The sequence below is a fragment of the Salvelinus fontinalis genome, chromosome 21 (assembly GCF_029448725.1).
Source record: "Salvelinus fontinalis isolate EN_2023a chromosome 21, ASM2944872v1, whole genome shotgun sequence".
NCBI classification, from domain to species: domain Eukaryota; kingdom Metazoa; phylum Chordata; class Actinopteri; order Salmoniformes; family Salmonidae; genus Salvelinus; species Salvelinus fontinalis.
This window is the reverse complement of record NC_074685.1, coordinates 41,361,373-41,388,963: the sequence shown is the minus strand read 5'-3', so window position 1 is coordinate 41,388,963 and position 27,591 is coordinate 41,361,373. Positions and strand designations below refer to the sequence as shown.

At 41.5% G+C, this 27,591-nt stretch overlaps 1 protein-coding gene across 5 annotated transcripts in view; it reads right to left on the bottom strand.

Annotated features, from left to right (window-relative positions):
- Window positions 1-1,306: 1,306 nt before the first annotated feature.
- The window catches only part of slc25a25b (solute carrier family 25 member 25b), a 51,967-nt gene continuing 25,682 nt past the window's right edge, over window positions 1,307-27,591 (bottom strand). For 2 of the 5 annotated variants that reach the window (XM_055875244.1, XM_055875248.1), the window contains exons 2-10: window positions 22,565-22,691; window positions 22,160-22,247; window positions 19,754-19,789; window positions 19,220-19,331; window positions 13,021-13,179; window positions 11,813-11,965; window positions 8,398-8,673; window positions 8,090-8,240; window positions 1,307-4,773 (exon numbers count right to left, since the gene is read on the bottom strand). In XM_055875244.1, coding sequence (XP_055731219.1) covers window positions 4,589-4,773; window positions 8,090-8,240; window positions 8,398-8,673; window positions 11,813-11,965; window positions 13,021-13,179; window positions 19,220-19,331; window positions 19,754-19,789; window positions 22,160-22,247; window positions 22,565-22,691 — 1,287 coding nt within the window. In that variant the 3' untranslated portion in view covers window positions 1,307-4,588. Of the gene's footprint in view, window positions 4,774-8,089; window positions 8,241-8,397; window positions 8,674-11,812; window positions 11,966-13,020; window positions 13,180-19,219; window positions 19,332-19,753; window positions 19,790-22,159; window positions 22,248-22,564; window positions 22,692-26,895; window positions 27,311-27,591 lie in introns of those variants that run through there. The other 3 variants (XM_055875245.1, XM_055875247.1, XM_055875246.1) reach the window with 3 other exon arrangements.

The window sequence follows — 27,591 nt, the reverse complement described above, 5'->3', positions numbered from 1 at the left end:
TGTTGCCAGTGATTATGTTAAGGTTTTTGGGGGGAACGGTTTTTCCATAGCTAGGGTTGACACTGAAGACTTATGAAGAGCAGAATCAACAACCTCTGCATCATCAACACAATTGCTTTGTGAGGTGTTAACAGTGGAAGGTGCTAGCCAATGATTTATATATACACTAGATGCCTAATAGGGGGCACTGTATTGAAGCCACCTTGCCTCCATCTTGGCACTCCCCCACAATTGTAAAACATTTTGGAAGCTATAGAAATGACTTTATTCATGTCTACATTCATTTTTGACATGTTTATTCTATTACAGACACCTTAATGCATACTTTAAAAGTATATGTGAGCTAGATTACTAATGTTACTGTCCCCACTACAACAAAAAAATACTGAAATACATGTAATTTTGTCCTTGAAACGTTTAATTTAAATACTGTAGAATTCCATTCATTCCAAAGGAGGACTGCTCCTACTGGGGAGTGCCAATATGTCCGACCGGTGACTTCAAAGCCTCTCAACGGGAAATACATTGTTATGTAAATGCCAGCTGAAAAATACCAGTGCCCTTGCCTTGGTCCCAAGTCAGAGCCAGAGCCGGGCTGTGGAAACACAAAAGTCTGAGCCTTTTTGGTAAAACAATGGGGTGAATCCCCATTATGTATCAGTATCAGAAAGTTTAGAAATCACAATGTATTTACATTTTCTTCCCTGTGCAAGATACACATTTGAAGATTGTATTTTGTACCATGCATGGCATATTTCCCTTAAATGATGTGTGAAGTTTGTGGAGGTGTAGGGCTGTGTGATGACCATCATCCCTTTGTCTTGAATTTGGTGGTCTTTCACAAGCCAGGTTGACCCATACTGACACCTATATGATATTCATAAGTACTGCAGGGTGTAGGCTCACTTTTCATAGAGATACCGGCTCTGCCAGTAGCTTTCATCTCCCCCACAAACACACCACAGCTGCCATCCTAGCGCAACAGTGACAAACAAAAGCAAAGTCTCTGTCTCACTGGAAATAGATTATTTGACTAATTTCACTATGTTCTTCTCACTTCTATTGTCTGGGATACAATTTCTAAGCATTATAAAATATGTTGCAGGTGTCAAGTTTCATGTTCGGTCATGTTTTATCCCATTTGAAGTCTGTGCCTCCCTCTCCCACCATGTCAATGATGAGGCCTGGTTGGTACAGGCTGGGACAGTCATTGATCCTCCATTTGCTATGCAATATCTATGTATAGTGCTTAAGATGTGAAGTGATTCAGATGTGGTCAATTCAAACCAGGACTCAATACAAAATGTAATATTGAGTTACTTTAAAACATAAGCATGAATCCATTTAGCTTTACATTCCTTCAACAAAGATGTATTATTCTACAAAAGGACAACAATTGTTTTCAATTACATACTTTTTCAATACTTTTCTAAATATAATCAGGATTTAGTCTGTATATGTTTAGTAAAATATTTAGATACCAGGAATGAGCTGTTTTGATTCAAAAGAGACCATCTAAAAGACTAATATATAGATACTATACATTTCAGCCTAAAGCAATAAACGGGGGGACCATGTGCAGTACATTTCAAGTTTACAAAAGCAACTAGTCTGATTGCCTGCTCGTCAATGCAGGAGAAGGAGCTACATTTCAGGCAGTATGGAGTGGTATCCTTAGTTGGAGTACAATACTAGACACAGCCTTTTCCATCCTCTTGTGGACAGAATATATGGATTCAGGCTCTGATATTTGCACTAAAGCAAAAGTGTAAAAGATAACTTATTTTTGTGGAGCTGTGCCAAGCAGAAAAAGCCTTTAGCCAAATAATGACAACCATGTGTCATCATGTTTATGCATATAATTTCCCCTTTATAAATACATGCAGTGAGGGAACAGTGAAGACTAGGAAAACTGACACTGCCTAGTGAACAATGGGAAACATTGACAGGGGGAATTATGAGAAAATGTGTTTTTCAGAACACTGAAAGCCCCAAACTACTAATTTCTCCCTGAGGATGGAACAAAATAAATGACTTAGACCAATTTCTCTCTCCATCCTCTGGAAACTGAGTCCATGAATCAAAAAGTTGATTCATGGATCTCAGGTAAAATAAGGCCGTCAGCATACAGGACAAACAGCTTTTGAGACATTAAGCCTTACAACAAATAACATATCAGCCTCGATTCATGGTCCATATAACACTTAAAAAGGTCCAATGCAGCCATTTTTATCTCAATATCAAATAATTTCTTGGTAACAATTAAGTACCTTACTGGGATTGTTTTCAATTAAAATGATCAAAAAAAAACAAAAATAGCTTCTTATCAAAGAGTAATTTCTCAAGCAAGAATTTCGCTAGGACTGTCTGGGAATGGTCTGAGTTAGGAGGGGAAAACCAAAAATGTGCTGTTATGAGAGGTTTGGTACTCTTTATTGGTCTATTAACTAATTTACCGCATGGTGATGTCACCATGGAAGGCCAAACTCCATCCTACCAAAACAAGCTGAATTTTCAGGCAGTCTTTTCAAACAGCTCCTATACTAAAAGGGCATTATAATTTTCACAATTTCACAGTATTATTCCAACGTCAGTATGGAAATATACATATAAAACACAAGAAAATCTTGTTTTTGACTGCACTGGGCCTTTAATATTAATAATTTCAGTCAAATGTATGATTAAAAAAAAAACATCACAATGCAATGCTAGCAATCCCTCATTTGATTTCAGTAAAAAAAAAAAAAAAAAAGATTCAAGTCTGGTTAAAGAAAGTTCAAGTTAAAGAAAATGACCTTAAAGTGCATTAAGTGTTTCTTGTTTAAGTGCACTGAGAGGAAGCTTGGTGGTAGAAGTGTTTGCTCATTGCAGTTTAAATGTAATGGAGCAAAACGAGAGACCTCATGCACACAGGTCCTCATTCACACAGACCATTGCCCTGTCCCATTGCAGATATTTTTCTCCATTCTGCGGCACTGGGGACAGAGCACTCCCACACTTGCTGATGCGGTGTCTCCCACTGCACTGCACTTTGACTAAGGCTGCACTACGCCATCACGCCCTTACAGACTTATTGAAAAGGAACATGGAATATCCTGCACCCTGGATATTCACACATTTACAGACTGTAGACTTCAGGTGCAGGGAAGGTCCGGAGGAACAAATGTCAAATCAGGACTTCCTGTCCGAAATGTTAAACAGGTAGTGACAACGTAACACCCCAAACCTTAACCATTGGGTAGGCTAATCATTGTGTGTTGCATCATAATTGCTAAATACAATACATAAACAGTTGCTGAATATGTTTGTTATAGTATTGTAACTAAACTTATATGCTAGCAGCATCTATTATTTTAGTGCTGTCTGTACGGACCACATTTAAATAAATATCTGGTTACAATACGAAAATAAATTAGCATCAAGACACACACATCTTCTTACCAGCTGTTTTAAGACTAAGTGGACCATAAGACACTATGGGCATTCAACCTGCATCACCTTTTCAGTTCAAATCAGTTTAACATTCTTATCAAGTCAAACAATGAGAAAAAGGAAAACCACAGTTTGGATTTCTTTTGAATGGGGCAAAACAATACAGGAATGAATAAGTTAAACCAAAATTCTGAGTTGAGGTTTCTCTCTCTCGAGACAAATTTGCCATAGCTAGTGCCCTAATAGTTGCTGAATTGGGGAGTGCTGCGTTAAAGGGGGACAGATAATACATAAGAACATTTTAGATGACAATCAAAAAAGCCCTTCGTTGTGAATTGGGCTTTGGTTGTCTTTCACAAGCCAGATAGGTTAACCAATACTGCCACCTATAGGATAGTACTATGGGACGAAGGGTCAAACATTTACTTGATATGTGTTCCCCCAGTTGATTTTGTCAGTCCCCAGTTCCCACAAACCTGCCACAATGCAAGTCACGAACAAAAGCGGCTTCTTGGTCCCTAAATACATTATTATTAGCAAACTTCAAGCTGGTTGGAGAATGTTGGTGTTCCAGTGAAGAGATTGCTTTTTAGTTAACCTGGGTCTTCGAGTTTGATTAAAAAAAAGCCAACAGTGGACTCATGGTGAAGTGCCTCTGGACTGATAACAAAATAACACATTAAATAATGATGATTAAAGGTTACATCTATAAGAGAGGATCCCCATACCTCCCTCCAAGTCACAGTGTCCATCCACATCCGTCCATCACTTCTTTTAGTCCAAAGTTCTCCAACCCTGTTCCTGATGGGGGGGTTGGAGCTACCCTCCTGGAGTTTTTGCAGGACGGTAGCTCTCCAGGAACAGGGTTGGAGAACCCCGTTTTAGTTGTTAGTGTTTTAGTATACATCTCCCCCTTCCATCCACCTCGACCCACCTCTCCTCATAACATTCACAGAATGAGACAACGTTTCCAACAGTCCCAGCAACAACCTCTTCTTTCCTAGTCAAAGAAGGGGTTGTTTCCTGCTCCGCTGCTTGGAAACTCTTCTCACTCAGTCTCCTACTCCTCGCTCTCCTCTTTTTCTCTCCAAAAAGAAAAGCAAAAAAGAACCCTTTGGCTTTTAGGGGAGGTGCTCCCTCCCTTTCCTCCTGGTCATCACCGAGACACGACCCCCAAGCTTATCTTGAGGTTCTCGTAGACCACGTAGCTGATGCTGACTGCTGGAATGACCTTCATGAAGTTGGGGGCCAGGCCCCGGTAGAGTCCGAACACACCTTCAGTCTTCACGATGTGTTTAAACAGCCCTGACATGGTCATCTGGGGACCGCCCTCGATGGTGGCTGAGGGGAAACAACGTGAGAGGAAGATGGATGAGAGACAAGAAATACACATCAACACTAGGGGTGTACCGATCTGGAAAAGTCCCCCAAAAAATGTTGGACCTTTATTTAACCAGGTAAGCTAGTTGAGAACAAGTTCTCATTTACAACTGCGACCTGGCCAAGATAAAGCAAAGCAGTGCGACACAAACAACAACACAGAGTTACACATGGAATAAACAAGCGTACAGTCAATAACACAATAGGGAAAAAAAGAAAGTCTATATACAGTGTGTGCAAATGGCGTGAGGAGGTAAGGCAATAAATAGGCCATCGTAGCGAAGTAATTACAATTGATCAAATTAACACTGGAGTGATAGATGAGCAGATGGTGATGAAATACTGGTGTCCAAAAGAGCAGAAAAGTAAATAAAACAATATGGGGATGAGGTAGTTAGATTGGGTGGGCTATGTACAGCTGCAGCAATCGGTTAGCTGCTCAGATAACTGATGTTTAAAGTTAGTGAGGGAAATATAAGTCTCCAGCTTCAGCGATTTTTGCAATTCGTTCCAGTCATTGGCAGTAGAGAACTTGAAGGAAAGGCGGCCAAAGAAGGTGTTGGCTTTGGGGATGACCTGTGAGATATACCTGCTGAAGCGGGTGGGTGTTGTTATCGTGACCAGTGAACTGAGATAAAGCAGAGCTTTACCTAGCATAGACTTATAGATGACCTGGAGCCAGTGGGTCTGGCAACTAATATGTAGCGAGGGCCAGCTGACTAGCGCATACAGGTCGCAGTGGTGGGTGGTATAAGAGGCTTTGGTGACAAAATGGATGGCACTGTGATAGACTGCATCCAGTTTGCTGAGTAGAGTATTGGAAGCTATTTTGTAAATGACATCGCCGAAGTCGAGGATCGGTAGGATAGTAAGTTTTACGAGGGTATGTTTGGCGGCGTGAGTGAAGGAGGCTTTGTTGCGAAATAGGAAGGCGATTCTAGATTTAATTTTGGATTGGAGATGTTTAATATGAGTCTGGAAGGAGAGTTTACAGTCTAGCCAGACACCTAGGTATTTGTAGTTGTCCACATATTCTAAGTCAGAACCGTCTAGAGTAGTGATGCTAGTCGGGCAGGCGGGTGCGGCTAGCGAACGGTTGAAAAGCATGTATTTGGTTTTACTAGTGTTCAAGAGCAGTTGGAGGACACTGAAGGAGTGTTGTATGGCATTGAAGCTTGTTTGGGGGTTAGTTAACACTGTGCCCAAAGAAGGGCCAGATGTATACAGAATGGTGTCGCCTGCGTAGAGGTGGATCAGGGAATCACCTGCAGCAAGAGCGACATCATTGATATATACAGAGAAAAGAGTCGGCCCGAGAATTGAGCCCTGTGGTACCCCCATAGAGACTGCCAGAGGTCCGGACAACAAGCCCTCCGACTTGACACACTGAACTCTGTCTGAGAAGTAGTTGGTGAACCAAGCGAGGCAGTCATTTGAGAAACCAAGGCTGTTGAGTCTGCCGATAAGAATACGGTGATTGACAGAGTCGAAAGCCTTTGGCCAGGTCGATGAAGACGGCTGCACAGTACTGTCTTTTATCGATGGCGGTTATGATATCGTTTAGGACCTTGATTGTGGCTGAGGTGCACCCATGACCAGCTCTGAAACCAGATTGCATAGCGGAGAAGGTACGGTGGGATTCGAAATGGTCAGTGATCTGTTTATTAACTTGGCTTTCGAAGACTTTAGAAAGGCAGGGCAGGATGGATATAGGTCTATAACAGTTTGGGTTTAGAGTGTCACCCCTCTTCAAGAGGGGGATGACCGCGGCAGCTTTCCAATCTTTAGGCATCTTGGACGATATGAAAGAGAGGTTGAGCAGACTGGTAATAGGGGTTGCAACAATTTTGGCGGATCATTTTAGAAAGAGATGGTCCAGATTGTCTAGCCCAGCTGATTTGTACGAGTCCAGGTTTTGCAGCTCTTTCACAGAACATCTGCTATCTGGATTTGGGTGAAGGAGAAGCTGGGGAGGCTTGGGCAAGTAGCTGCGGGAGGTGCGGAGCTGTTGACCGGGGTTGGGGTAGCCAGGAGGAAAGCATGGCCAGCCGTAGAGAAATTCTTATTGAAATTCTCGATTATCGTGGATTTAATGGTGGTGACAGTGTTACCTAGCCTCAGAGCAGTGGGCAACTGGGAGGAGGTGCTCTTATTCTCCATGGACTTTACATTGTCCCAGAACTTTTTGGAGTGAGAGCTACAGGATGCAAATTTCTGTTTGAAAAAGTTACCCTTTGCTTTCCTGACTGACTGCGTGTATTGGTTCCTGACTTTCCTGAAAAGTTGCATATCGCGGGGACTATTCGATGCTAGTGCAGTCCGCCACAGGATGTTTTTGTGGTGGTCGAGGGCAGTCAGGTCTGGAGTGAACCAAGGGCTATATCTGTTCTTAGTTCAATTTTTTTTTGAAAGGGGCATGCTTATTGAAGATGGTGAGGAAATTACTTTTTAAGAACGACCAGGCATCCTCGACTGACGGGATGAGGTCAATATCCTTCCAAGATACCCGGGCAAGGTCAATTAGAAAGGCCTGCTCGCAGAAGTGTTTTAGGGAGCGTTTGACAGTGATGAGGGGTGGTCGTTTGACCGCGGACCCATAGTGGATGCAGGCAATGAGGCAGTGATCGCTGAGATCCTGATTGAAAACAGCAGAGGTGTATTTGGAGGGCAAGTTGGTTAGGATAATATCTATGATGCCCATGCCCATGTTTACGGATTTAGGGTTGTACCTGATGGGTTCCTTGATAATTTATGTGAGATGGAGGGCATCTAGCTTAGATTGTAGGACTGCCGGGGTGTTAAGCATATCCCAGTTTAGGTCACCTAACAGAACGAACTTTGAAGATAGATGGTGGGCAATCAATTCACATATGGTGACCAGGGCACGACGAGAGACTTTTTTCTGGAGAGATACATTTTTAAAATTAGAAGCTCAAACTGTTTGGGCATAGACCTGGAAAGTATGACAGAACTTTGCAGTGTATCTCTGGAGTAGATTGCAACTCCTCCCCCTTTGGCAGTTCTATCTTGACAGAAAATGTTGTAGTTGGGTATGGAAATCTCAGAATGTCGACAACCATCTGATATGGCAACTATATATAAAATACACTACCCCTGTACCCCTCTACCAGTACGGAGACAGACGTATTATGCATCCCCAATTAACACATTCCATTGTACCCCCGATTATGGTTGGTCCATGAACCAACACTGTCAAAAATTAATTCTATGCAAGTGATCTAATGAAACTCCAAATAGAAATGGGCAGAGGGCGTACCTTGTGCCTGCATGCGGGTCCTGACCAGGGCCAGGGGGTAGCTAGCCAGCTGGCCACAGGTGCTGGAAGTGGTACCGCAGGCTAAAAGGACAAACACCCCCGGGTCTGCACTGTCTGTGGCGTAGCGCTGCAGCCACGAGTTCTTCAGAGTCTGGATGGAGGGAGGAGATGGGAGAAAGAAATAGACAATGACGTTAGTTGTAGAGAAAGTAGATGTGTGGTAGCAAGAGATAAGAATGACAGTGAAACTAATAGTATTAAACAACTTCCTTTCAATTCCCTCCATTCACTCACTCACACCCACCCACCTCGTAGACGGCCAGGTCAATGCCAGCGTAGGGGATGATGCCTATCAAGTTGGGAATGTAGCCCTTGTAGAAGGCGGCCATGCCCTCCTTTCGGAAGATGTGTTTGGCGCAGTCAGCGATGCCAGAGAACTGTCCCGTCTTCCTCAGGGCTAGGCGGGTCTTTAACACCTCCATGGGGTAGATGCTGCTCTGAGCGATGGCTCCAGCCAGGGATCCAGCCACAAACCTCTCCAGGATGCCCAGGGTCTCCTGGTTGCTGCCTATCAACCGTTTGATCTGGACAACAACAACTATCGTTAGTGTCAGTTCTGAACAACTAGGACATGAGGACCTAGTTAAGACAAACTTGTTAACTTCTTGCAACTATAGGGGGTGCTGTTTCGCATTAGCATAATTTTCTCTACAGATTAAACTGCCTAGTACTCAATTCTTGCTCGTACAATATGCATATTATTGTTATTATTGGATAGAAAACAGTCTCTAATTTCTATAGCCGTTTGAATTATGTCTCTGAGTGAAACAGCACTTTTCCTCCCAGTGTGTGAGATTTAGACATCTTGGCCTCTGGTTCCAGATCAGTTTTAAAAGTCTCTGTTAATCCTATGAGATACAAACACTGCCCACGCCTTCCTCTAGATGTCAGTAAGTGGTGACAATTTGAATGGAGTCGATTGCGCAATCATTGGCTCTATAAATCACCAAATACCGGAAGTAGCGTTCCTTTGGACACTGCGCTCAACGCAAGAAGGATATCTGACTGGCCTTTTTCCAAGCCTTGGTTTAGCCAGTAATATAGCGTCGGTCATCTTTTTACTTGTTATAGGTGTTAGAAACATCATAATGTAGTTAATTTAAACCGTTTTATAGCAATTTATATCCGTTTAGTGCGATTTTGAGGCATTGCTTTGTAATAGACTTTGAAGCTCCGGGCACGTTTCGGTGTCCCGGTCGTACGTTAGTGGGCATTTCGACGGACAAGTGGACATGTTTCGACCAAAAGAAGATTAGACCCAAGAAAGGATTCATTGTCCAAGATTCTGATGGGAGAACAGCTCATAGTAAGAACAATTTATGATGATAAATCGTGTTTCTGTCGATAAATGTTAAATGCTTATGCCGCCATCTTGTTTGCTATAGCTTCACTTGGCGCAACCTGTATTGAAAAGTAAGGATAATTTTTAAAATGTAATTCCGCGATTGTATTAAGAATTAAATTGTCTATCAATCGCTGTCCACCCTGTATTTTTTAGTCAAGTTTATGAGTATTTATGTATAAGACTAGATCACTGTCTAATATGGTGCAGGACATTTTCTGACCAGCTGAGCTACTTTTGTCATTGTCTAACCATGATTTTGGTGGCTAAATATGCACATTTTCGAACAAACTCTATATGTATGTTGTAATATGATGTTACAGGAGTGTCATCTGAAGAATTCTGAGAAGGTTAGTGAAAAAATTAATATATTTTGGCGATGATTACGTTATCGCTCTCTTTGGCTAGAATCAATGCTCTGGTAACGTTTGCATATGTGATATGCTAATATAACGATTTATTGTGTTTTCGCCGTAAAACACTTAGAAAATCTGAAATGTTGTCTGAATTCACAAGATCTGTGTCTTTCCATTGCTATGTGCTGTGTATTTTTAAGAAATGTTTTATGATGAGTAAATTGGTAATACACGTTGCTCTGTGTAGTAATTCTAGGAGCTTTGGTGAGATTTGTGATGCTGGCTGCAATGGCAAACTATGATTTATACCTGAAATATGCACATTTTTCTAACAAAACCTATCCTATACCATAAATATGTTATCAGACTGTCATCTGATGAGGTTTTTTCTTGGTTAGTGGCTATCAATATCTTAGTTTAGCCGAATTGGTGATAGCTACTGGTGTTGAGAGAAAATGGTGGACAGAGAAAAATGGTGATTTTTGCTAACGTGTTTAGCTAATAGATTTACATATTGTGTCTTCCCTGTAAAACATTTTAAAAATCTGAAATGGTGGCTTAGTTCACAGGATCTGTATCTTTCATTAGGTGTCTTGGACTTGTGATTTAATGATATTTAGATGCTACTATTTAATTGTGACGCTATGCTAGCGATGCTAATTAGTGTGTGTGGGGGGGGTACTCCCGGACCCGGGGTAGAGGCTCCTGAAAGGCTAACTTCTTTGTGATAGGGGGCAGCATTTTCACTTTTGGATGAATTGCGTGCCCATAGTGAACTGCCTCCTACTCTGTCCCAGATGCTAATATATGCATATTATTATTACTATTGGATAGAAAACACTCTGAAGTTTCTAAAACTGTTTGAATGATGTCTGTGAGTATAACAGAACTCATATGGCAGGCAAAAACCTGAGAAAAAATCCGAACAGGAAGTGAGAATTCTGAGAGTGGTCGATGTTAAAGTCATCACCTATTCAATTCCCTGTAATATATGGATCTGTTTGCACTTCCTACGCCTTCCACTAGATGTCAACAGTCAGTAGAATGTGGAATGAAGCTTATGCTGTGTTGTGGGACCGGATGGGAGGTGTTTGAGTCAGTGGTCTGGCAGAGTGCCAGTTCTTGGTCACGCACTTTCCTCATGATATCGCCATACGTTCCATTACTTATAGAGACTGAAAAGAATGCTCCGGTTGGAACGTTATTGGATATATATGATAACAACATCCTGAAGATTAATTCTCTACTAGGTTTGACCAGTTTATTCGACTTGTAATATAACTTTTTGAAGTTTTCGTCCGACGTTTGCCTGCATCTGCGTGAGCGTTTGGACACGTGTACTACACATGCTAGCAAAATTAGTTAATTGGACATAAGTAATGGACATTATCGAACAAAACAACAATTTATCGTGGAACTAGGATTCCTGGCACTGCATTCTGATGAAGATAATCAAAGGTAAGGGAATATTTATGATGTAATTTCGTATTTCTGTTGACTCCAACATGGCGGAGAAATGTTGTTAAATCTGAGCGCCGTCTCAGATTATTGCATGGTGTGCTTTTTACGTAAAGTTTTTTTTAAATCTGACATTAAGAACAAGTGTATCTTTAATTATATGTAAAACATGTATCTCTCATCAAAGTTTATGATGAGTATTTCTGTTATTTGACGTGGCTCTCTGTAATTACTCCGGATATTTTGGAGGCATTTCTGAACATGGCGCCAATGTAAACCGAGATTTGTGGATATAAATATGCACATTATCGAACAAAACATAAATGTATTGTGTAACATGATGTCATATGAGTGTCATCTGATGATGTTCAAAGGTTAGTGATTCATTTTATCTCTATTTCTATTAGTTGCCCGAAGGATCGTAAACTACAGAGCTGTTGGCTTCAATTGACAACACTAGAAAGGGTCCCATCATGTCAAAGTAAGGGTGCTGAACGATAGGTTTACCTGCTCGTAAGCCATGAACTTGATGGCCGACTCTGGGGCAATCTTGATGACGTTCATGCCATTGCCTCGCCATAGCGACCTCATGCCGCCCTCACGGATCATGTGGGTGAAGCCGCCGGCGATGCACATGCTGTTGGTACGGGTGGCGTGAACCTGGAGACCAAGCCGAGAGACAATTTATTTAGTCAACACAAAATTCACATTATTCAAATCACCACGTTGCCTGTATACTCAAGTTATTGAACTGCATTGTAACAGGGAGGAAATGGATGCAACTTCACATCCTAAAATCCCCTTATAACATTGTTCATATTTTCATGTCTTTTGCCGTTATTGTACTTACCCTGCTTATGCTATAATGAATGAGAATTTCTCTCTGCTCATAAAAAAAACTGGATGTGAGTGAAAAACCGAGGGATGAACAGATCGAGAAAGAGGGACAAACTCCGAGCTGTTATCTATGCCAGTTTGCTGTAAGGTTGAATAAAAAATGAAACGTGAGAAAGCTGAACTCTGCCTCCTACTCTGCCATGTCACCCATATGTGTCTCAATCCCTGGTGCATCATATCAGTGGAATTGCACTTGCTAGCAGAAACGGTGTCCTAAGGACAGACCTTATGCAATTGGCTCTCTGCCATAGACGGGTTAGCTGACAACATCAGAAGTCTGTGTTGTTGTGATTCTGGATGGCCAGATAGCTAGCAACAATGACAAGAAGCTGCCATGTAGGGAATCGTAGGTGGTTCGTTTCATTTGGTTTTATCTTGTTCCTAATATCATATGTTGTTTTGAGGTGTTTTGACTGATGTCACATCTATGCTAATATGGCAAAAATTCACTAGCTAGCTAACCAACAACTGTCACGATGTAAGCGAGACAAGTGCTCATCGTGCAAATATATTTATGCTGTCAATAAACAATCTAAGCCAACCCCGTCTATTTTGCGCCATAGTTGCGCACGCACCCGTCTATAGGACTAACACATAAATACGTGATATAACTACTGTTTATGGTAGAAGTAGGGTCTCAAGTTTGTTTTTAACGCGAGACAAAATCCTGACTGGCTGTTTAAAGTTAAAGTGAATTAAGAAGCGTTGCATTAAAGGGGATCCGGGTTCACTTGCAGTGTGAACACAAAGAACCGAGTTATTGTCCCTTTTACGTGAGGTCAGTTCTTGACATATCTTCTCAAAGGAAGTGTCCTTACCTGCATGAGCACTTTGAGCCGGTCCAAAGGTGCTGTGCAGGTTCGAGACACGGCGCCAGCTGCCCCTCCAGCCACTAGGTGTCGCCACCACATCCCAGTCTTCTTCTCCTCGGCGGTGAACTCATCTGGGACCATCAGACTCTCCCCAACATCGAAGATCTGACGGACAAACAAAGAGGTGCAGGTAAGATGACCGGTCAATGGAGTTTCTCCTCTGGCCTAAACTATATCAACAAAACTGTAGGCAAATCCATTTCAAAATGACCATGAACACTGTCAACGAAAACGTGTCTTGCGATGTTCGACAAGGCATGTAGGTATTTACATGGAAATAACATAAGCAAGTACAGTGTAATAATCACACACATTACAGTGCATGTACATTGTTGAGTAGTACCTTCAACAGCTCTATCAGGCGTCTGTATACTTTTAGAGGCTAAAACCTGAGGGGTATTATGTGGGGCGGGGGGGTTTGATGTTTGTAAAAAAAAGCGATACAATAATTATATTAGATACAGAGGCCCATTATCAGCAACCATCCCTCCTGTGTTCCAATGGTACGTTGTGTTAGCTAATCCAAGTTTTTAATTTTAAAAGGCTACTTGAAAACCCTTTCGCAATTATGTTAGCACACCTGAAAACTGTTGTCCTGATTAAAGAAGCAATAAACTGGCCTTTTTTAGACTAGTTGAGTATCTGGAGCATCAGCACTTGTGGGTTGAAGAGGCGACTCCGGGATGCTGGCCTTCTAGGCAGAGTTCCAAAGAAAAAGCTATATTTTAGACTGGCCAATAAAAAGAAAAGATTAAGATGGGCAAAAGAACACAGACACTGGACAGAGGAACTCTGCCTAGAAGGCCATCATCCCGGAGTCAGCTCTTCACTGTTGACGTTGAGACTGGTGTTTTGTGGGTACTATTTAATGAAGCTGCCAATTGAGGATTTGTGAGACGTCTGTTTCTCAAACTAAACACTCTAATGTACTTGTCCTCTGGCTCGGTTGTGCACTGGGACCTCTCACTCTTTCTATTCTGGTTAGAGCCAGTTTGCGCTGTTCTTTGAAGGGAGTAGTACACAGCGTTGTACAAGATCTTCAGTTTCTTGGCATTTTCTCGCAAGGAATAGTTCTTTGTTTCTGGCCATTTTGAGCCTGTAATCGAATCCACAAATGCTGATGCTCCAGATACCCAACTAGTCTAAAGGAAGGCCAGTTTTATTGCTTCTTTAATCAGAACAACAGTTTTCAGCTGTGCTAACATAAGTGCAAAAGGGTTTTCTAATGACCAATTAGCCTTTTAAAATGATAAACTTGGATTAGCTAAAACAACGTGCCATTGGAACACAGGAGTGATAGTTGCTGATAATGGGCCTTTGTACGCCCAACTAGATATTCCATTAAAAATCTGCCGTTTCCAGCTACAATAGTAATTTACAACATTAGCAATGTCTACACTGTATTTCTGATAATTTGGTGTTATTTAAAAAAATAATTAATTAAAAAATCTTTAAAAAACAAGAACATTTCTAAGTGACCCCAAACTTTTGAATGGTAGTATAGATTATATATCATATAGACTTGTCACAATTATCTCTACAAGTAATTTCTGGTCTTGTATCTGAACAATGTAACATTGCAAACATGATGCCCAAGACTATTGTCTGTGTGTACCATTTCAAGGCAATGATCATGACCTAATGACTGCTATGCCTTGAACTGGCAGCTATGGGCCTTGACTGTGGCATTAGATGAGCATTGAAGCACCACATCCGGTCTGGGTAAGTTCTATAAGACTTTCTGGGACATGGGAGGGATAAGGAGCAGCACAGGCTGCTCTGACATGATAAGAGGGAGGGAAGTACGAGGCATACACACACTTCCAGCGAGGTCCCATGATTGACATACAGAGTTGTTGGACTGGTGGGTCTGCTTTCCTTATTCTACCCTGTGACCAACAGTATTATGCAATCATCATCCAGAATGGGGTTGGACGGTATCCACATTTTCATACAGTTTCTGTACCATTCTGGGGTATATGGTATTACTCAATGTGCACACAAGGGGCACTATTCTTAAATTATATTTAAAATACTACTATTTAGGCAACAGGGATCTTGATCCAGGAGGGGATTGAATGTTTGTAATGTTTGTTTGAGTGTCAATTAATCCCGTAAGGGATGGGTTGCCAACTGGCGATTTGACACAAAAATAAAAATGTCACTCATTCATTCAGTCTCTGCTGTAACCAAGAAGCTTGATTTTGCCACTTAGCTAACAAGTTAGTAAACCAAATCCACAGCTGGAGCCCTGAGCTGCATATCATTTATTTGACACATCTTAGATTTCTTATAGTTATACTTAACTTCTAGTTAAGTTCTAAGCAGTGGCGTAGCACGGTATCATACCCCAGTATAAACGCTATTTAAATATATAAGCAAACGATTGGGAAATCTTTTAACTTTGTTGACAACTGTAGAGGGGGGTCCTCCAAGGAACGAACAGAAGCATCAGGGGTTTTTAGAAGAAGTTCCACCTCCTGCAGAGAATCAGCCAGTCGGTACCCTACAATCATTTAAACAGGAATGTCCCTTGAAATTAAGTTTGAGCTCTTAAAAAGGGGTGGGGGTCACGACAAATTGTGAAAACACCCACTGTATCTCAGCTGCAGAACCGCTTTTAACCCCTTCAAATCCCCTCAAGTTTAAGTCCACTTAGCACTAGTCTTGTAATTTATACTGGTCCCCCAAGTGGGGCTCCCGAGTAGCGCAGCAGTGTAAGACACCACTGACCCTGGTTCGATTCCAGGCTGTATCACAACTGGCCGTGACAGGGAGTCCCATAGGGCGGCGCACAATTGGCCCAGTGTTGTCCAGTTAGGGTTTGGCCGGGTACGCCAACATTGTAAATGAGAATTTGTTCTCAACTGACTTACCTACTGTAGTTAAATAAATGTTAAATAAATGTTTTTAATCAAAATAAAAAATAAAAACATTTGTCACATGCAAACGTACCGTGATGGCAGGGCGAAACGACCAGGATATAAGATTCACCGTGATGGCGGGTCGAACCAACAAGGATATAAGATGCACAATGATAGCGTGTCTAACCGACCAGGATATAAGATTCCTTGTGATAGTAGTTAAAAGGCATCCTGCTCTAAACTCTAATTTACATATAAGTGACGGTACTCCTTATGGTCCAGTGTTTACCATATATACCACATACTGGGGTATTTGGAAATAGCCATGGGATTGTTTTTTAATACTGTCAATACCGTTGAAACTATTTATTTGAAGTGTTTTTAAAAAATTTGAATATTTGTAGCTGCTTTTAAAAAATATATATATATTATTTTATCCCCTTTTCTCCCCAATTTTCGTGGTATCCAATCGCTAGTAATTACTATCTTGTCTCATCGCTACAACTCCCGTACGGGCTCGGGAGAGACGAAGGTCGAAAGCCATGCGTCCTCCGAAGCACAACCCAACCAAGCCGCACTGCTTCTTAACACAGCGCGCGCGCCTCCAACCCGGAAGCCAGCCGCACCAATGTGTCGGAGGAAACACCGTGCACCCGCCCCCCTCGGTTAGCGCGCACTGCGCCCGGCCCGCCACAGGAGTCGCTGGAGCAAGATGAGACAAGGATATCCCTACCGGCCAAACCCTCCCTAACCCGGACGACGCTAAGCCAATTGTGCGTCGCCCCACGGACCTCCCGGTCGCGGCCGGCTGTGACAGAGCCTGAGCGAACCTAGAGACTCTGGTGGCGCAGCTAGCAGTGCGATGCTCTAGCACTGCGATGCAGCTAGCACTGCGATGCTCTAGACCACTGCGCCACCCGGGAGGCCCCGTAGCTGCTTTTAAAGTAAATACCTGCAGTCAACTTGTGCAATATGTTAGCAGATAAAGAAGATTGCGTTCATTTCACCTGTCATGATTTTTCATTATGAAGCTTATCAGTAGTCCCCAGTCACGTGGTGTTTACAAGCACACAACGACGAGAGACCAGAGCCTTGGGAGTCACTCAGTGTTGTGCAGCAAGCGCCAGTTTAAGATCTAATTACAGTATGGACTTGGGGTATCTGTCCTGCAAATAGTTTAGGTCAAACACCGTATAAAATGTTCACAAGGCGTCAGGATAAAAAGGTATGACAATCTGGATACCGCCTAAGCCTAGCTCCAGTATGTGGCTCGTTTTAAGAAACTAGGAGTATGTTGCACATCCCTACTTCACAGGAGAGGCATTTGAAACCCACATTTTTATTTTTATCAAAATGCGTTTTTTGGCAGAAATGCCTTCTGGAACATGCAAACTTTCATGTGCCTTAATAACAAACGAGTATGCCATCTGTAAATATTAATAAAAATAAATAAATTATGAGACTAGTTTTAGCCGCGGAAAAAGATGCGAACTTTCCCGCTAGCCATGATTGGCTTGCATAATGGATAGGCTGGACATGTCGGGAGATGAGTTCAGATTGGTCTGCCATGTAGCGTGCTTCTGTCTATAACATGAGCTGCTCAGTATGTGTAGGTAATCCTGTCTAACACAGCTTTTTTTTAAAGAAAGTCGTTTTCATTGAAAGTTAAAGCATACTGTTAGCTAGCTAACGTTATCTGGCTGACTTGCTAGCCAGAAACGAACAAAAACATTGTTTAGAAAGTTGCTTTTAGTTGCCTCATTTGCTAGATTGACTGGATGGACTTATTGGTGTTAAAATACACCAGTTATTCTATTTTGGACCACCAGGCTGCTGATGTCATGCAGCCTGTCGTTTTTGTGTTTATACTTTTTCATAACGACAATGACAAGTTTGATAGAATAGAATGTTCATGATGTCACTGCGACAACGGTCTACATACATGTCGATAGACGTAGTATAAACCAGACTTTAGTCTTGAAATCTTTGGTTGTTTAGTACACTACCATACTCACTCTCTTTAGCACATGGCCTCATGTGAATCCTTCAAGAGATGGGTGGGGCTAAGGCTTAAGAGGGTGTGAACGATGCAGAATGGGCGTAGACAAAGAGCTCTCCACTAGGTGTTACAAAACATTCAAGGACCATTTTCTCAAAAGTGGGGTTACAAATGTATTAACTTTCAAAGGAGAATGACTTTCCCATTGTTCCTCAATTATAGTGTATAATATACAATTTTCTAGCTCTCAGTCCAATGTAAAAAACACAATTTCATATTTTGTGTTACATAAGACCAAATCAAGTAAGTCGGTCACATATGGACCACGAGTGTGTGAATGACGAGTGTGTGAACTGAATCTCCACTACGATCTTTGTCAGAGACTCCAGTCACCCAAGTTATAGACTGTTTTCTCTGCTACCGCACGGCAAGCAGTACCGGAGTGCCAAGTCTAGGACCAAAAGGCTCCTCAACAGTTTCTACACCCAAACCATTAGACTGCTGAACAATTCATAAAAATAGCCACCGGACAATTTACATTGACATATTGCCTCGTTATTGTTATTCTTATTGTGTTACTTTTTATTATTACTTTTTATTTTAGTCTACTTGGTAAATATTTTCTTCTTGAACTGCACTGTTGGTTAAGGGCTTGTAAGTAAGCATTTCACAGTAAAGTCTACACTTGTATTCGGGGCACGTGGCAAATAAGTTTGATTTGATCTACAGGTCTGACTGTCTGGCCTAACGGGATACGATAGCAGAAAGAGCAGCTTATTGACGTCAGCAGTAGCTGCTTGGTTGATCTGGTCTGGTTAAGCAGGATCACAGTGACCCGTTTGGCTCCTCTAGGGACACTTCCCGGGAACCCTGGTCAGGGCCTAGATGGCTAATATGGTTGGGGCATAGAGAATGTGTTTGTATCGGTGGGACTATTAATAATATATGAACACTACTCTGCTATTCAATTGGAAGAGAAAGGACATAAGACAAACGTGTCAACATACAGTCCTAGTAGTTTTAATATTGGTAGAGCATGGCGTTCGCGCAGCCATACAGACGCTTTTATCCAATGCAAATTACAGTCATGCATGCATTTTTACGAATGGGTGGCCCCGAGAATCGAACCCACAACTCTGGTGGTGCAAGCACCATGCTCTACCAACTGTGCCATACAGGACCACTAATTTTACTTAAATGAAAAACAAAATTTAAACCAATGAAAAACCAAATTTGCTTTTGAACAACCCTGAGAGGAAAACATACAGTTTTTCCATCTTACCGTAGAGTGTTTCCAGTACAGGATGATCTCAGGAATGTTATCAGCAGGGTGCAGCAGGTGGTAGTCTCTCCACTCGTTCCAGTCGATGGTCATCGTGCCGTTCTTGTCCATGCTGTTGACAGAGAAAACAGAAAAGACCAGAACCATTACAACATAGCTTTTTTACAGTGCCTCTTCTCTTTTATTTCACCAGAACGTCTATGTGTGGGCGTGTGCCTGAATTCAGTGTCAGTAAGCTCACACATGCACAACTTTTTGATAAAATTATAAATGCTTTTAAGTGCTCCTTTTTTACTTTCCAAATTTAAGCATGCCATGGGCATTTTCTGTGTTGGGTTATGGGAATCTTTCAGTAATCTTCTTAATTTGGGCTTTTTTAAAGCAATTAAAGGGCTGCCGGTTTTTGCGGTGGCTTTCTTTGTAACAATTAAATAAAACTTGAGAGGGCAGAAACAAAGAGTCAAATACGAAGCGAAGAAGACGATGTGCGCTTGTGAGGCAGGGCAAGCAGACGGAGATGATTCCATTACTTACTACATGATAGGGGCCCAGACAAGGCCCTTCCTTATTCTGAGACCAGCAAGAGGGCAAAAGAGAAGGGGAGAGAAAGGAGAGGGGAGGCACAGAAAGGGGGAGGGCAGGGACATGCACATAAACACACAATTAGAACGAGGGGGGCTCTGGTGGTGATGTCATAATGCTCACCCTAACTAACGCCTGAGGAAGAATCTTTCAAATGGATGGAATAAAACCAACTACTCTTAGTGATTTCATGATATCCATATTGGACGTGGTGAAAAATCGCTTAATATGTAACATGCAAGTAAAATAGATCTACTTCCTGGTATTAAAACAACTTCCCTGTCAGAAGGACATAACGCTAAGTTTATCTCAACTAGAGTAAATCATTGTAGTTTCCTCCGCTTATCAATATGCCTTGCACATATTAAACGTGTGGGTCCTTAGAGCTGTAAAAGGCAGGGTTCTCCCCAAAGAATTTAAAAGGGGCGCTGCGCCACTATGTAAATAAAAAGTATATACAGAACCAGTTAAAAGTTTGGACACACCTACTCATTCCAGGGTTTCTTTAATTGTACTATTTTCTACATTGTAGAATAATAGTGAAGACATCAAACCTATGAAATAACAAATATGGAACCATGTAGTAATAAAAAAAAGTGTTAAACAAATCAAAACATATTTTATATTTGAGATTATTCAAAGTAGCCACCCTTTTCCTTGACAGCTTTGCACACTCTTGGCATTCTCTCAACCAGCTTCATGAGGTAGTCACCTGGAATGCATTTAACAGGTGTGCCTTGTTAAAAGTTAATTTGTGGAATTTCTTTCCTTCTTAATGCGTTTGAGCCAATAAGTTGTGTTGTGACAAGGTAGGGGTGGTATACAGAAGATAACCCTATATGGTAAAAGACCAAGTCCATATTATGACAAGAACAGCTCAAATAAGCAAAGAGAAACGACAGTCCATCATTACTTTAAGACATGAAGGTCAGTCAATGCGGTAAATTTCAAGAACTATTCAAGTTTCTTCAAGTGCAGTCGTAAAAAACCATCAAGCACTATGATGAAACTGGCTCCCATGAGGACCACCACAGGAAAGAGAGAGACACCAGAGTTACCTCTGCTGCAGAGGATGAGTTCATTAGAGTTACCAGCCTCAGAAATTGCAACCCAAATAAATGCCTCACAGAGTTCAAGTAACAGACACATCTCAACATCAACTGTTCAGAGGAGACTGCGTGAATCAGGCCTTCAAGGTCAAATTGCTGCAAAGAAACCAATAATAAGAAGACTTGCTTGGGCCAAGAATCACGAGAAATGGACATTAAACCAGTAGAAATCTATCCTTTGGTCAGATGAGTCCAAATGTACGTTTTTTGGTTCCAACCGCCGTGTCTTGAGACACAGAGTAGGTGAACGGATGATTTCCGCATGTGTGGTTCCCACCGTGAAGCATGGAGGAGGTGTGATGGTGTCTGTGATTTATTTAGAATTCAAGTCACACTTAACCAGCATGGATACCATAGCATTCTGCAGCGATACGCCATCACATCTAGTTTTAGCTTAGTGCGACTATCATTTGTTTTTCAACAGGACAATGACCCAAAACACACCTCCAGGCTGTGTAAGGGCTATTTGACCAAGAAGGAGAGTGATGGAGTGCTGCATCAGATGACCTGCCCTCCACAATCACCGACCTCAACCCAAATGAGATGGTTTGGGATGAGTTGGACCGCAGAGTGAAGGAAAATCAGCCAACAAGTGCTCAGCATATGTAGCAACTCCTTCAAGACGGTTGGAAAAGTATTCCAGGTGAAGCTGGCCTGCAAAGCTGTCATCAAGGCTACTTTGAAGAATCTAAAATATAAACAATATTTTGATTTGTTTAACACTTTTTTAGTTATTACATGATTCCATGTGTTATTTTATAGTTTTGAAGTAATACTTCTGTGGAATGTTCTGGTGGACTTGGGTTACCCAGTCGAACCAGGCAGTGGTAAATGGACGACACTGACTGCAAACAGTCAGCCATTCGGGAATTAAAGATGAAATAGAGAAATGGGGAGAGAGGATTTCTCCCCCGAGGATCTTCAACCGAAGATTACACAGGTTCAACATCAGTAATGTTGAACCTGCATATATGATTATATGTACTATTATTACTCCTGAAATGAACTGTATTTCATTATTCTCATTGCATTGTACTGCATTTACTGAAATGCTGTACCACTATATTGCTGTGGCAAAATCTACAAATTGTATTTCAATATCCTGTATTTCAAAATTATTTCTGAATTTGAGAGGAGAGAGAAGTAGAGACAGTCAGAGACTAAATGCATTCTGGACACTACGAGCCATTAGTTTAGACAGGAGTGTTGGTGAGACGGGAGACTCGTCAGCCCAGGTTGACAGCCTCACCTTTTGAGGATCTTCTCAGCCTGCTGCTCAGAGATGTTAACCCCCAGGTCTCGAAGGGACTGCATGATTTCCTGCGAGTCAATGTGACCTGTGGGGCAAAAGAGTAAACATCAACCACTCGCAATGTGCTTGAATTATGATGATATCATCTCATTGACTGGATATTATATCACTAAGCTTTTAATACCAGCTTATATAATAGTACATCAAATGTAATAGACCTAAATGCAGAATTTCCTCAGTTACAGTATGTCATTATGTCTGCACAGCTTAACCCAATGCATAATTTTCCACCCAACTGCCCAAGTGATTAGTACGTTATAAACAGTGGTTTAAGTGTAACTGGTAGTGATACAAGTAAACACAGGCAGTGGTTGTGTGGCTCCAGCCTGTGTTCCATCGTACCATCGTTCTTCTTGTCCAGGCTCTTGAAGACCAGCCGAAGCTTCTTCTCGTGGTCTCTCAGGTAGTGGACAAACTCCTCAAAGTCCAGCTGGCCGTCCAGGTCCTTGTCTCCCGCTTTCACTATTTTCTGTCAGATGAGAAAGAGGCATTTTACATTTAGATAAGGATTAAATATTAATTTACATACAGGTTGAAGACAAGACAGGTGAGTCAAGGACAAAAAATAAATAAATAGATTCTCGAGGAAAGGGGAAATTATAGCCTAAATTTAGTTAAAACTATGACAAAGGTGAGCTACGAGAAAGAGATGGACCGAGTGATTTGAGGACAGGCGTGTAGGTCAGTGAGGGGAAGGTGACAGCTACAAGCCATCTGGGTCTTGTTTGCGCCAGAGTGGTCATATAGTGGATATCACCTGATCCATTAGTGTGGAGTGTTTAGACCATCACAGCCACGTTGAACTCTAACTCAAGCCTGGCGGAAAGAGCACACAGGCTGCCCGAGCCATCGAGCTGAAGGCGTTGAGAAATGCATGTAGAGCTGAGTGCATTTCAATCATTAACCCCTACCCCAATGGGCTCTGAGCCAAGGAAGAGCCTCTATTAAAATGGTGAAGCTAGGCCTGGGAGTTCTTCTCAGCGATTTACAGTCAATCTTGACTCACAGTTATGAACTTTGGGTGAGGAGTTTATGAGTGAGTCTGGGCCAGCTGAAACTATGAGGACTGACTCACATGGTTGTGTGTGCATTTCCATGACTATAGGGGTGTGTGTGTATGGTTCTGTGCGTTTCCAAAAATATCTGAACTGCTGACCTTTGGGGGCCATGTTAGGGGACAGGTGAAAGAATAACCCTTTGTTACCTTAGTGTAACTCCTTATGTTAAACTTTTAGGTTATCACATCAGGTTTATAGAGTAGATTGCCTAAATACAGGTCCAATATATCGATATATTCTAGGACTATTGTGTTTCTAACAGTCCAGCCCCCTTTTAACTCCTACCTAGCCTCTGCCGTGTCCCCAACAACCGGATTCATCCGGTTTTCAGGGGAAATAGAAAGAGAGCCTGTGACGAGACTTCCGCTTTTGGACGTTAACAAGGTGACACTCCATCTTAACTCCTCCTCCACATTTACTGGATTGGTTGAACAGTGCAGAAGAGAACCTCCAAACAGTTACTTTTTTAATCTTCTGGTCAAGACCAGTATGTAGGGGGATCTAGTTTCAGGCGTTTCTTTTACGCCTGCTACGTTAGGTTAACTCCTACCAGTCCTTTCCTGAGAAGTGTGTGTGTGTGTGTGTGTGTGTGTGTGTGTGCGCGCGCACACATCTCCTCCTTATGATTCAATAAATAGAGCAAATCTTAGGTCTCCTTGAGCAGTTGGCTGATGGCCAGCAGTGGCTTCTGGGTAAAACGCAGCCAACAGTTAAAGATAGATGATATTTCGCTACCTAATGCCTCGTGCCACGCTAGAGTGCATGTGAAGTTCTTTAAGCCGGACACTAACCTGCCTACCAATATTCCTACTTTTGGGGACAACTGGGCCATCACTGGGGGAGGGGGAAAAGTGTCCTTCCCGTTGCAAACTAAGCATGATTCACGTGTCGTCATCAAGATAGGTCCAAAATGATTGGCACCCTTGATAAAGATGAGCAAAATGTACAAAAATAAATACTGAGCTATATTGTATACTCAAAATGTGAAAATTATATTATTTTATACAATTGCTCAGAGAAAGATACTTTTTTTAAACAAGTAATACTTTTTTCTCAAAAAGATAGGGGTGCCAATCATTTTGACCCCTGTTTTCAATAAAGGAAAGGGCTATACCTAGTCAGTTGTACAACTGAATGCCTTCAACTGAAATGTGTCTTCCGCATTTAACCCAACCCCTCTGAATCAGAAAGGTGCGGGGGTCTGCCATCAATACCTCACATTGCGAGGATAACGGCACTGAGCCTTTTTCTCAAATGTTTTATGAGATTGGAAAACACATTGGGAGGGATCTTAGACCAGCGTTTCCCTAACTAGATCCTGGGGCCCCCCCTGGGTGCACGTTTTGGTTCTTGTCCTAGCACTACACAGCTGATTCAAATAACCAACTCATCATCAAGCTTTGATTATTTGAATCAGCTGTGTCGTGCTAGAGCAAAAAACTAAACTTGCAGCATGATAGGGGGTCCCAGTACTGACTTTGAGAAACCCATTCCTCCATACAGAAACTTTCCAGATCCTTGATATCCTTCATCTGCGCTTAGGAAATGAAGAGGACTTTCCATATCACTGGTTTTTAGTGGGGTTCAAGTCTGGAGACAGATGGGCATTGCAAAATCTTGATTTTGTGGTCAATTAAGCATTTCTTTGTGGATTTTGGTGTGTGCTTGGGGAAGAAAGATTAGGCTGGAAGATTCATTTGCTGCCAAGTTTAAGCGTCCTGGCAGAGGCAACCAGGTTTTTGGCTAAAATATCCTGGTACTGGGTAATGTTCATGATGCCGTTGACCTTAACAAGGACGCAAAATAGTCGATCTTCCAGCAAGACAATAACCCCAAGCACCAATCAAAATCCACAAAAATAGGCTTAATTGACCACAAAAATCTAAATTTTCAATGGCCATCTCAGTCTCTGGACTTGAACCCCATTGAAAACCTGTGGTTTGAATTGAAGAGGACAGTCCATAAGAACAAACAAATGATGAAGGATCTGAAAATATTCTGTATGGAGGAATGGTCTAAGATCCCTCCCAATGTGTTCTCCAATCTCAAAACATTTTAGAAAAGGCTCAGTGTCGTTATCCTCACAAGGTGAGGTATTGAAAACAGGGGTGCCAATAAATTTGACCACCATCTTTTTTTAGAATAAAAAACATTACATGTTAAACAACATTTATTTATTTGACACAGTATTTTTTATCATCTTTATTAAGGGTGACAATTTTGGACCAGACTATTTTTTAGAACATTAGGTTTTATACTGTATTGAACAGTCTGTTGTTGGTAGCAAAAAGGCGTCAAAGAGTGGATTATAGTGCCAAATGTGAGTGGACTGCCATAAACTAAATCGAGTGACAGCAATTTGAGTATAGTATTATATAGAGATACTTTGAGAATAGGAGAAGGCAAATAAATAAAAAAATCTAATAACCAGGGTCGGTCAGTAGACCCAGGAAACAAAGCTAATATGGGTGTTTGCGAACTCAGACGCAAGACCATGAGCAATCCTTTTAACAAGGGTTTGTTTGACCTCGAAAAGAAGGAGACAGCTTTGACTGAACATCCGATAAACTCAACCATGTGCACTAGCTGGCCATTTCTGCAAGCTGAAACCTAAAAACAGACCAGGAGCAATTGACCAAAGTTAAGGGTAAAACAGGACAGATGTCCACTAGTTTGTTTATAAAATAGTGAGTTTTCCAGATAATAGTCTAATTATTGAGGAAGTACAGAATTTTTGGGCAATAACAGAAATGAGTTCAAAGTCCAATCTTAAGAAATATAGTGCCATTTTCTCACTCATCCCTCAGAATACATTTAAATTAAGTTATTTTGACAACAAGCAAATATCAACCAAAGCATTAGCCTACATTCTAAGAATTTTTGACGTCACTAATCTGCGCTTTCTTAGATTTTCTAGACTCTTCGTTCCACTGAGCCTTCTTTCAAGGATACCTGCCAAACCACTGACTTAACCTTAAATGAATAATCTAAAGAACCAGTTCAGACTCAGAGTCAAGAGTAGTCTAGCGTCGGCTCCCAGGCTTCACTCACATACAGAAGGTGAAGTCAAAGCCTGTGGCAGAGGCTAAATGAAGTCTGACTACATAGCCACTGGATACAGTTTGGAAGAACATGAATTAAAGACAAACTCATGGTTATGAAATGAATTGTCTGAAATATTTTGTTGGCATAAATCATTAAGGCCATTATTTGACCCCTATGAAAAAGCAAATGACAAAATAATGTGCATGAAGCACATTAAAAAGCTATGTCCTAGGGGGACATGTCAAAGGACAATGCATTGCTGACAAATGTTCAGCAGAACGTTAGATTATATATAACAAGAAAGAGTTAATTAAAATTCTTATGAATTTACAATAATTTCCAAGTTATTATTCAGAGGCAGAGAGCCTGTCTACAGACTGGCCACTCACACAATCAATCAAGAAGCGCATTCTACAGCTGTAGGGCTGTCTGCCAGTCTTGCCATATGAATGAGTGCTGAATGAAATAGCGAAATGCTAACTGGAATGCATTCAAGTGTTATTGCTATGATCACATAAAAATAATTATACAGCTATAAAAAGATTCCAGATTTTAAAACGACATATCTACCTTCCGCCAGTTTCGATATGTAGAAAATTCCTGAGAAGGAAGAAATATGCTCAGTTTGAAGAGAGACTTGAGTTCAGCTGGTAGTCCATTTGATTCAAAATACTCAAATTCAGTGTGTTCTGAGTTTGGAAAGGGCATGCACAGGCACACGCACAACATGCTTCTCTTAGGTAAGTGTAAAATACAAATAAATAAGTTACATAGAAAAAAAAAAAAAGTTTGCCCGCTCTGCAGTGCAATGCTAAAATGCTGGTAGGCAGAAGACACATATGGGATAAAAGGACTCAAAAAGGTCCCTCCCACACAGAGGTTGCTAGGACCAAGGAGCAATCTCATTGGATGCCACAACATCCCGCCCTCTTACTATCTTTACTCCACAGGCTGTCAATATTTCAAGAGAACCAAACAAGACTACATTCCGACAAAGGAGCCCAACAAATAGCCCCTTCATGAAAAAAATGACTTGTGCACTTGAATGAAATTAAGGAACCAGATGTGAACTTTCCGGAAAACCCTTTAAAGCTCCTCTTTCTTTCAGTACAAATGCTTCTTATGTGTAATTAATTACAACGGCTTAAATACACAGGTCACATCCTACCGTACTGGAATGTGACCAACTGTGGCAATATTAGGAATCTTCCTCTTCCTTACACAGAGGAAATGATGAGATCAGCATTACAAGGAATCAGATCTTGG